We start from the raw sequence: 12,073 nt of genomic DNA on the forward strand, positions 1-12,073 counted from the left end.
AGTTTCAGTAAGTGATATAATTATCTCATCAATTCTTCAAACCAGAAACTTAGGAATCATACACAAAACACAGAGAAAACCAAGGAGGATTTAGTTTGATAAAGTCAACAGATTATCTAAGATTCTTTAAATGCAAAGAATTATATATATATATATGATCAACTCTTTATTGTTTAGAGAGTTTATATCATAGGTTAAACATGGAAAGGAGGAAATGAATACAGTTTGGTAAAAATAATTCTTTGAGTTTTAGAATTTTCCACTTGCTTCTAGCTAAATGAGTTATGCAAAGGCCACCTGAAAACCTCTGTGTTGACCGATGGATAAGATGAGGCCAGTAGTTTGAAAGACTATATTGTATTGCAAATCTTAGAAGCACGTTACAACAGATTACATCTGATATCACCCCAGAAGAATGACTTCACAGTAAATAAAGAATAAATTTTGAGAAAGTAGGTGTGACAAGGTCTTTCCTTTTCACAATTCATTTTCCATGAAAACTCTATAACTGAATCACATTTATAAAAGTGCAACATACATTTTTGTATTATTGATGTAACAATATTTCTTTCATGTCTGTATATTCCAGTCAATCAGATACAGACTTTGGCTTCTCTACATGGTCTTTTATATAGAGTTGGCCGCATAAATGTGTGTGTGTGTGTGTGTGTGTGTGTGTGTGTGTGTGTGTGTTGGTATAATAATTATAACACTATCAGCAAGTCATTCAGAAATTCAATAAAATAGAGCTATTTTTGTTGAAAATAGAAATATGTGAAGTGTTAATGGTTCCAGAAAAACATGACCAAATTTTACTACATGAAACCAGGAAAGCATTCAAGACCATATTCACAGCAAAATATTCATTCTATGTTCTATATCTTAACAGTGTCAATGTCAATATTGTCAATATTAATATCATAGTTGTGATATGTATTGTACTATAGCTCTGTAATATGTTATAGGAAACTAGCTAATGGGTACATAGAATGTCTCTATATTATTTCTTATAACTGCATGTGTTTCAATACCACAAAATAAAAAGGTTGATTTAAAAAAACTTATTCTATATAATTAGGTGTCCTTGATAAATGCTCTTTCAGAAACGTACCTGCCGCAGCACAAGAAGGCAGTAATAACAAAGATAAATGTATACTATGAGAAAAACACAATTAGAAAAATATAAAGATAAACTTACTGGTTCTCCTGCATGTCCCCTATCTCCCGTACTTCCAGGGGGTCCTTGTAAACCCTGAAAAAAAGAAAAGCAAAACTTGAAAAACAAGTGATGTTTGAAATGTTTTAGTCAGTTCCCCTACTTCACCTTTCCTTCACAATCCTCCCACCTAACTTTTCTCTTTTCTTTTTTTCTCTTCTATGGAAAAATATATATAACATAAAATTTACCATTTTAACAATTTTTCGGTGTACAGGTCTGTGGTATTAAGTACATTCACATTGCTGTGCTATAGCACAATCATCTATCTTTAAAACATTTTATCCTTCTAAACTGAAACTCTATACCCATTAAATGACTCCCTATCACCCTCCCTCATACCCCTGGTAACCACCATTCTATTTTCTGTCTCTGAATTGGACTATTTTTGATAACTTACATAAGTGGAATTATACAATATTTGTTCTTTTGTGTCTGACTTATTTCACATAGCATAACATCTTTAAGGTCCATCCATGTTGTAACATGTGTTAAGACTTCCTTTTTAAGGTTGTGTAATATTTCACAGTACATATATAACACATTTTATTTATCCATTCCTCTGGTAATGGACACTTGAGACTTTCTATCTTTTTGCTATTGTGAATAATGTACCTATAAACATCAATTAACAAATATCTGTTTGAGTCCCTACCTTCAATATTATTGGTTATATACCTAAAAAGTGAAATCGATGGATGATATAGTAATCCAATGTTTAACTGTTGAGGAATCACCAAACTGTTTTCCATAGAAGTCCCACCATTTTACATTCTCACCAGCAATGCACAAGGATTCCAATTGCTCCCATCCTTGCTAACACTGGCTATTTTCTGTGTGCATGTGTGTGTGCTTTCAAAATAGTCATACTAATGGGTAGACAGTGGTATTTCATTGTAGTTCTGACTTGGATTTCCCTAATGACTAGTAATATTGAGCATTTTTTTTATGTGCTTATTGGCCATTTGTACATCTTCTTTGGAGTAATGTCTATTCAAAGCTTTTGCCATTTTTTTTTTGCCATATTTTTGCCATTTTTTTTTTGCTGTCAAATGTAGTTCTTTATATCTATGTGTATTATTATATTTAATCTCCATTCCTGTATAGTGTCAAATAATTATATAGAATTATTTTAAATTTAGATTTTTAATAACTTTAATATTGATATTAAAAGTGTTTTTTTTCCCAAAAATAATATTCCTGTGATGTGTTAATAATGTGATTTATGCCCTTAAAATCTGGCAAAGCACAGGGGCTTCAGGACCTAGATGACAAAAAATGACCACATTGGACCTCTCCAACTTCTTTTTCCTCCCCATTTTTACACTATTCCTGGTACCACAAAATTTAATCTTAGGTATGGGGGTATAGTCTAAAATGGCATATAAAATTTTAAGTCAAGTTCCAGATCCTCTTTGATTCTCCTATTCAAAGGTTTACTGAGCACATAGTATGCACCAGACAATTGTGACTACTAATGATATAAAATACCACCTTTGTCTATTTGCAATTTGCCTCTTCTACATCATTGACTTCAGAAAGGTTGGTAACTATGCAGTGGATCATGACCACTATTTTATCTTAAAACTAAAAGCTAAGAGAAAAATATGACATTAAATGAGAAGTAGAGATATTCAAAATTCCCAGCAACATACAATCTTCTAAGTATAATCATCAATGTTATATTTAGTTATGTATGGTTCCTGGATTACAGAAAGGGAGATATATAAAATCATAAATGGCCTAAGATGGCCATATGACTAAGGCCATCTTTCAGTCATGAAAATTATATGTTACCCATTACTGCAGGCTTCTAAATCAAGAGACATAATCAACACAAGGGATGCCTCTGTGCCTGGTATGCCAACTGAAATATACAGCAACAGTTTAGAACCTTAAATAAAATCTATTCAGTTTGCTTTGTAAAGTGTCTGCACATAATATCAAGCCTAATATGTACTTTAAATGTTGTTAATGGTGCATAAAAGCTGTTTGGCAAAGCTATAAAATGATTTAAAATGGACTCTATTTTTATTGGAGATGAAGAAGAAAAGCATAAGCTGGCACAAAATAAAAATTCCCTTTAAGGGCTTTTCAGATGCTAATGAAAATACATTATTTATAGTACAACTCCTTGCTCTATTACCAGGAGAGTAATGATTATTATGGTCGCTATTTATTGAGAGCCTGTGCCAAGCAAATAATAAATATCATTTGTTATAACTATGAAAGGCATCTCATTTTAAAGATAAGAAAACTGAAGCTCAGAAAGATTAAGTAATTTGTACGAAGTAAAACAGCTAGTAAGTGACAGAACCAATATTTGATCATTTGATCTCCAATATGTTTGACTCCGATGCTATGCTCTTCCACTATACTAAACTGCTTTTTAATGATTTCGATAAGGAATCCAATATTCAATGCCTTTTCCATTTTCAGTAAATACATAGAGCCATCCTCAGAGACTTTTTATGAGAACAAGCAAGGGAGCACATAAATGTTATTTCCATGGCTATGCTTTCAATGTGGGATCATGAAAACTGTGCATTTTGCTTTATTATCTGAAGAATAAAAAGAATAAATACTACATACTTTTTGTATTATAAGAATTATGATATAAGTGTTTCTCAAGTATTCTTAATTATCTCAGAGAAAGTTCTATTTAAAGAAGAAATGTTAAGAGTTTCAGCTTTCCACATTGGCCAAGGAGCCTAATACAGATAACCAACTGATATACAGATAACTATAAACTCAGGACAAAATATGAAAAAAAAATATCTGAAGATACTGGAGAAAGACCAAAAATAGGCAAAAACTAGAGTAGAGGGGTCTACACATAGAAGAAAAGAATGTCACTAGTTGAGTTTCTAATTGTTTAATAGCTTTTAGCCAGAGGGTAGGACATATAGGATGGTTAGAACAAAAAAGCAGGATAGAAACTGGTAGTCTTACTAGCATAGAGAACCAGAAGGCAGAATTTGGAGTGGTCGCAGCTCCTGGAAAGTGATGGAAAAAGGAGCCAGAGAGCTGAAGCCTCCAATTCTGAGTATAAACTCTGATTAAATCTCTTGCTGACATCTGAAGTATATGATGGTCTGGCAGACTCCAACTAGGCAAGCCAAGACTAAAAAAACTGAATAGAGATTTCAGCATAGATTTCCACCTACCACAGAGAGGCTAGAGAACTTGAATTGTGACTCTAGCCAAGTTAACTGCCTGCCAAATTAAAAAAAAAAAAAAAGCAATATACTAAAGAAATGTAACAGAATTTGGAATCTCTAAAATACATCATTCAAAATGTCTAAGATATAATTAAAAATTACTAGACAGAAAAATTTCCCATATTTATAAGAAATGGCAACTGATGAAAACCAAACTAAAGATTCATTACACGAGGTTTTTAAAGCAGCAGCTATTATAAATATTCCCAATATTGTATAGACAAATATGCTTATGATGAATAAATAAATAGGAAATCTCAGAAGAGAAACTGGATTTGCAAACAAAATAAAACCCCTGGAAATTACAACCAATACCCTACGTTGTATTCAGTGCATTAGATGATTTTGCTCAACTATAGGCTAATGCAAGATAGGCTAGTATAAGCTACCATGTTATGTAGGTTAAGTGTATTTTCAGTTTATCATACTTTCAACCTAACCATCAGTTTAACAGGCCAACCCCCCCCCCCATCAGTTGAGGAGCATCTTTACTATATTAACTCTTAGTAGACTATGGAAAGATAGGATGCACACTATAAACCTTAAACCAGAGAGTGGCAAACTATAGCCAAATCTGAAGCATCACTTGCTTTTATAAATAAAATTTTACTCGAACAATGCCATGTTCATTCCTTTCCATACTATCTATGGCTCCTTTTACACTATGATGACAGAGCTGAGTAGTTGTAATTGAGACAACATACAACCTACGATGCTTAAAATATTTATTTTGTGGCACATCACATAAAAATTTTGCTGACTCTTGACCTGGACTAACCACTTAAAAATAGTAATGAGAGGTATAGCAAAAAAGTCAATAGTTAAGTTAAAATGGAGTTCTCAAAATTTTTCAATGCCAAAAGAAGGCACTGAACAAAACACCGCCACAGCCACAAAGGAAAAACAATCAAAATAGGTGACCTAAGTGTAACCATATCAATCATTACATTAAGTGAAAATGGGCCAAACACTAAATGTCAGAGATTTTCAGAAAGAATAAAGTAAGACTCACATATAAGACACGTTAAACATCAGGACTCAGATGGTTTGAAAGTAATTGAATGGAAAAGATATACCATGAAAACAGAAAGCATAAAATAGGTGGAGAGACATCAAATAGATTTCAAAACAAACAGCATTACCGGAAATAAAAAATGTTACCAGAGATAGGGAAACATTTTGTGCTGATAAAAGGATCAGCTGATCAGGAAGACATAATAATCATAAAAGTGAATACTTTAAAAAGTTTCAAAATACATAAAGCAAAATTTGACAAAATTAAACACAGAAATAGAAATACAAAATTATAGTGGAGATCTAACCCCTTAGCTTATAAGTTGAAAGACCATCAAGATAAAATAATACATAAATTGTTAAAGATTTTATAAGTTTTAAAAAACTAAAAACAGTTCCTCAGGCTTTATCACTTTAATAACACAATGGCTCATAGACTTTTCTGTTGATTGTCCCTTTGATGAAGATCTACATAAGGAAACAATGTTGGCCCACAGAGAAATATACTTTTCCTGGTTATCTGGATTTGCAGAGTTCTATATGTTACTAATTTTCATTTAATACCTAGCTTTACAATTGTGACAATTTAGACACATCACTTTATTTTACAGATGAAACAGGATCCAGAGAATAGACCAATTTAACCGAGACTATACAACTAAGAGGAGCATGCACAAGAACAAAGGTGACTGTGACCCCCAATAAATCTATTATATGGCGCTGCCTGCTTGCTGACAGTGCATAAATGACTAGAGACACTGAGATTACTGTGCAGAAGTGCAGGATCAAATAAATCTCTGGGGCTGTCCGGATTTCTTGGATTGATTGATACTAGCCTCTGTAAGACGTCAAAAAAATCTATTTCAGCTCAATGAAGAAGAATGAGACAATGTAGGTATAGAGCTAATTAACCTCAACAACTATTATAAACTCATAATTTGACATCTAACTCATATCATCCACTAAGGTAACTTTACTTTCAGTATTCTATGAAACTTGCTTGCCATAAGCTATGGTTACAAAAAAAATAGTTCTAGTAACTTATTTGAAGATATCAAATTTCAAATTTCACATTAATCCATAAATATCTAATAGGCTTGATGAACTTGATGAGCTCCAAGTTTTTCCACTCATTTTATCATATTAGCTTTGTACACAATAGAGCAAAATGGCAAGAACTAAACAAACATCATTTACAATTATATTACAGAAACTCAAATGATGAATATTAATTCTAAAAGAATGTTCTTTAGGGAATTATGTCAATTAATAATACAAAGTCACACAAAAATTCTTTCCCTGGATAGTCATTTTTCTCTTTTCAGTCTCTTGATATTTTGTTTGACCACTCTCAAACATAACTCTATTATGAAAAACAACAGGCAGGGGGCAGTAGAGATCAAAGAGGACTAAATTAATGAAGTGATAGTGACAATTACTATGGTAGCTAACTCTTCAATGGCAAGCTATTTAAACTCTTCTGACTCTTCAATGGCAAGCTATTTAAATCATTCTGTAATTCTGTAACTTTAATTATATACATAAATGTATTTGAAAAAAAGTCATCATTAAAAATTATGATTCCAAATGAAAGTAATTAAAGATACCCATACATTTATTTAAGCTTATATGCTCAAAATTATACATGTAATAGCATAAGTATGTCTGTGTACACATGTATATCTTTCTTTCTTTCTTTCTTTCTTTCTTTCTTTCTTTCTTTCTTTCTTTCTTTCTTTTTTCTTTCTTTCTTTCTTTTTTCTTTCTTTCTCTTTCCTTTTTTAATATTTTACCCCTCAGTTTGTGATGATAACCACAGAACATGTTGCCCCCTCAGGGAGAAAATAGTATACTGTTGAAAAGAATTTTGACAATAGAAAACTATCTAGTATTATATAATATTAAAAACTCTTAGAGCAGTGCCATGGGAAAGCATGATGACACACATAGCTCCATATTCCAAGGGTCTAAAAGCATCAAGTTGAGATAAAGCAAAACTAGGCATGAAGCCTCAAGGAAGTTTCCTTTAATTGTATTCATATTCTATTATAGTCATATGATATCACAACATTTTATATGAATATAATAGAAAAACTAATTTATCATAACTAGGGTGAAGTAAAGTAAGTGCTCACCACCAGTTTACAGAGGTATAACCAAAGCCCCAAATGAGCAAGGACTTGCTCAAATTAAAACACTAACCTAATGACTGAAGGAAGAAAAACCTCATATTGTTAGTCTAACATACTGAAAAATGAACAATAATTGTGCCAGAGAATAAAGTGGATAAAATTTGTTCCTAGCTTATTTTTAATTACTTACTAGTTTCCCTTGAACTCCTCTCTCTCCAGGGGTTCCAGTTTTACCCTATATAAGAAAGAAAATCCTTGGGTCAAGCAGCTTCCTCTCAAACATTAATCACACATCAAGAAAAATGAAAGATGAAAAATTTCTATCTTTAATATGAAATGTTTTACTACTTACAATAAGACCATAAGGCCCTCTTTTTCCTTGATCTCCTTTTTCACCCTGACAAAGTATCAATACCAGGTAAGTTAATAAGAATGTTACTGTCTTATGTGCAAAAAAAATTAGACACCAAGTATATAGTTCAATATTAAAAAGAAAACATTTCTGTATGTGTGGGAAAAACCTCATGTATGGTTTACATTTAGACTAAGAAAATTTAGAACTATACTTTTGTTAAAAATGTATCAGTTTTGAGACAGGCAGGCTCTATAGGCTCAAAAAAACTTAACTGTATACGAAATGAGAAAATCAGTGGTTACCTTGGCACCCTGTATGCCTTGTTCCCCTGACAGACCATCTGCTCCTCTTGGGCCCTAGATATGGAAAAAACATCCTGTTGTTAATTTGAGAGGCTCCTTTTTTATTGTTGTGTCTCTTCACAAATGAAGGCTCTTTAGCTGACAAGCTCCCTCTGTTTGTTTTTGTTCCATGACCACAGAAAATAATACAGCTGGGTATATGGATGAATCCATTTGCATGAGAGAATCATGCCAGTGTTTTCAAGATTTAATGCCAAATAGTAAATCAGGTGACCACAAACACGGCTGATTTAGTTGTTGAGGTGGCTAAAACATGGGTTCGTTATTTGAGTACTTGTTCACCTTACCATTTACTCAGCAGCCATCCAGAATTTATTCTAGAAAAAATAAAAACCCTCTAAATTAACTAAAAAGTAGCTGATTTGTTTGTCCAAATGGTCTTAGAATGGTTTTATATTATTAGAATGGCACTCTTTCTACTTTATTAGAAAACAAGTGCTGATATCATTGTACCTGTTACGCACCTACTTGACTACAGTTACTGAAAGGCAGCCAGGGCACAGAAAAAGGGTAGAAAATGATGGTGGGAATATTCATGCAAATTTAAACCTTCTCAGCTAAGTTACTATCAATATTCATTCAGTAATTAGTTGTGAAGAAGTATTAGTTGCAAAAGTCATTCTCTAATAAAAATTTCAGTATATGTCAACCTGGTTAAATTATAACTATCCTTGGAAGATCTTAAAGTCATTTTCAAGGGAATGAATTCAATTCTACAATGATTAACTAAATATCTACTGTGGAAAAGGCTCCGCATTACATGATATGAGGATACACAATTGTAAGAAAGTTTCTCCATTATGAAGCATAGAAAAGGATCGGGTAAATTGTACAAATGACTAAAATATAGAAAGAGATAAGGCATGTTAAGGGCTAAGATCATTTGAAGGAAGGGGGACAGGTTCAAATGTTTGTAAAGGGAATGAAGATATCATTTTGACAGTTGGAGATCATGCACAAGAAGAAACTCTAGATAGAGGGATAGTGTAAGAAAAGGGGAAAGAGGCAGGAAAAAAGACACCCAAGACTGAAAAACCTAGTTTGAAAAATGGTATTTCTATACAAAGAAATAACTGTGGAAAAACTAGGACTTAAAAAGTGAAGTACCAGAGTTTATATTTAAACCAATAATCAATGAGGAGGCACTGAAGATTTCTATATAAAACCGTGCTACAGATCTTTCAATACAACATGCTGATTTGAAGGAGCCCCCTATGCTTTAGCACCTTCTCTCTTACCGCATCTAAGGTCACCTTAGTTTAGCTTTATATCATTAAAAAGGTGTTCCTATAAAAGGACTCTTCCTGGATTCTCTTACGCTAACTTTACTCCCTGAGGGGTGCACTCATGGGACTGAAGAAAAGACTCACATTTCATGAGGATCTATATAGCTCCACTGGTACTTCACAATCTGCCCCCGCCCCCGCCCCAATTTATTCCTGCCCTATTTTCCCACAAAAGACTGAAAAACCAAGTTACAGTCTTATTGTGCAGGATTTTGAATGTCAAATTAAAGAGTATGGACTACTTTGATAACAGAATTTTCAAAGTGTGTCATTCATTCAACAAACATTTACTAAGTGCCTACTATAAACCAAGTACTGTTTTAGGCCCAGAGGTTATGGTAGGAAGAAGAGCCGAATCCCTGAATTTATAGACAAGAAAATAAATATATAAAATTAAAGTATAAAATGACAATAGGTAGTCAAGTGCAATGAAAAAAAAATAAAGTAGGTTAAGAGACAAGAGAGAATCTAAATGGAGATCCCTATTTGAGACAGGCTGGTCTCAGAAGTCTCTCTAGTGACATGTGGGTAGACACATAAAGGAGGTTGGGACAGCAGGCTGTGCAAATAACCGTGAAGCAGATATCTCCAAGGCTAGTGCTAGAGAGTTAGGAGTCATTCTGTCTAGTTTAAATGGTAGCAGCCATAAGAACAAAGCTGCGAAAGTCCCCCAACCCCCCAGACACAGAGATGTAAATTTAGAAAGTTTTTAAAAGATTGTTTGGCCCAAAGATGATAAACAAGTCTCATTACTTGGATAAAAGGGTCAAAGTTAAGGGTCAATTAATAAACTAAAAACTTAGCTTCATCAGTATCTGTAAGTGTCACTTTGATATTGGTTGTGGAAATTATCTCTGGGTTAGTGTCGATGCCTTCTTTGATTCCTGAGACAAAATAAGCTTTAGGACAAACCCTAAAAAAGTTAGATAAATAGTATTGTAATAGTACCTAACTGGGTATAAAGTTATTTTTTAATACTTGCTTTAAAATATTTGATTATCTATACAGCTCTTGGATACTGTACCCTGGCTAAATAATAAATCTAATCTTTTCTTTATCTTCCTTTAGACAAGTTAAAGTTGGCTACAAGAAATGCCTACTAGTAGCTTTTAAAAGCTGGTATAAAGTCTAATGGCTGAACTACATAAACTAAGCATGTTTTGTAAAGTAAAGAATTGTAGGCAATAATTTTAAAGAGTTAACCAAATTCCTGAATAATCAATATACTCCTAAATGCATTAGGTGACAGGAGACAGAACCACTATTTCATATAAATGTTACGATTAGAAGAGAAAAGTCCGTTATTAACTAAAACAGTAACATAAGCTGCATACTAGTTTATTTAGGAAGACTTTTATGAGAATTCCAAACCCATCTCTATAACTCTTGTAATCAATTTTAATAAGCTAAAGTATCTACAAATAAAAGAAACAGCCCTTATTCACAAACAAATGTCTAAGATTCAGTATATTTATGTTTCCTTTTAACCGTATCTGTCTTTGCTTGACTCTTCTATTAATTTTAAATTACTCAGCTGGAACAAAATGTTCCCTTAAACAAAAACTAACATTATCTTTGATTTTGTAGAAAAAAATCTTTTGATTCTATTCTTGCCATAAACTGTTTTTCAGGAGAAGAAACCACAGAAATGGCTCTTCTTCATCACTTGGAGTGCTCCAGGTATTATTAGCATTGAATCTAAATGCAAATACTGATGGCTGCTTTTCCAATATGATACGCATTTCCTTGAATGCTCCACAGTTCAGAATTTTTATAGTCCATTCCTCATCTTGCATAGAAAATCTTAAAACATTACATATTTCTAATAGTTATTTCAGTCTTTTCTCCCCACTTAATTCTTAAACAGCATAGAATGAAAACTACTCAGCTATATGGCTCTATAGCACCCCTCTGGAGAAAGCATACAAAATCTAAAATTGTCTTGTGATCAAAGGCCCAATCCATGAGCAAGAAAGGAGATGAGGTTAACTTTGTTCTTTGTGTTCTCTCTTCTGTCAGGGGAGCTGGACATAGAAGTACGTATTAGAGAGATACCAAGGGATCAGTTATCTAGCCCCAAGAAGTTAAATGTGTTCATGAGAGACAACAGCTGAGGTTATGCTTATTTCTGGGGACCCAAAAGACTAAGCCACTGTCTTTCTGGTATTGTAGTAGAGAATCTGCTAGTCTATATTTTCTATATGGTGGATATGATTGTGCATATTATGTTAATTATCTTTGGTAAATTAAATTACTTTACTTAAATGACTATTCCTCAGACTTTGTGGGTGGAAACAGAGCCTAGAGTATGTAGAATAAATAATAATACTTAAAATTTGTGCAAGTTTCCCACTTAAGACTTTCAAATCATAAGAATAATATTTTTGGCCAATCCTGTTATCTTTTTCAGCTAGATGAGGCAGGATTACACAACCTTCACAAAGGGGGTTAGAAAATATTTATAATACTAAGCTGTTTAGATTGTTT

General features: G+C 32.9%; 1 protein-coding gene across 7 annotated transcripts in view; it reads right to left on the reverse strand.

Annotated features, from left to right (window-relative positions):
- COL24A1 (collagen type XXIV alpha 1 chain) overlaps nucleotides 1–12,073 on the reverse strand; it is a 290,158-nt gene that overhangs the window by 97,651 nt on the left and 180,434 nt on the right. For all 7 annotated transcript variants that reach the window (XM_036235919.1, XM_036235902.1, XM_036235897.1 and 4 more), the window contains 4 exons: nucleotides 8,241–8,294; nucleotides 7,936–7,980; nucleotides 7,774–7,818; nucleotides 1,199–1,252 (listed from right to left, as the gene is read on the reverse strand). In XM_036235919.1, coding sequence (XP_036091812.1) covers nucleotides 1,199–1,252; nucleotides 7,774–7,818; nucleotides 7,936–7,980; nucleotides 8,241–8,294 — 198 coding nt within the window. The remainder of the gene's footprint in view (nucleotides 1–1,198; nucleotides 1,253–7,773; nucleotides 7,819–7,935; nucleotides 7,981–8,240; nucleotides 8,295–12,073) is intronic.

This window comes from Rousettus aegyptiacus, unplaced genomic scaffold (assembly GCF_014176215.1).
Source record: "Rousettus aegyptiacus isolate mRouAeg1 unplaced genomic scaffold, mRouAeg1.p scaffold_m13_p_1, whole genome shotgun sequence".
NCBI lineage: Eukaryota > Metazoa > Chordata > Mammalia > Chiroptera > Pteropodidae > Rousettus > Rousettus aegyptiacus.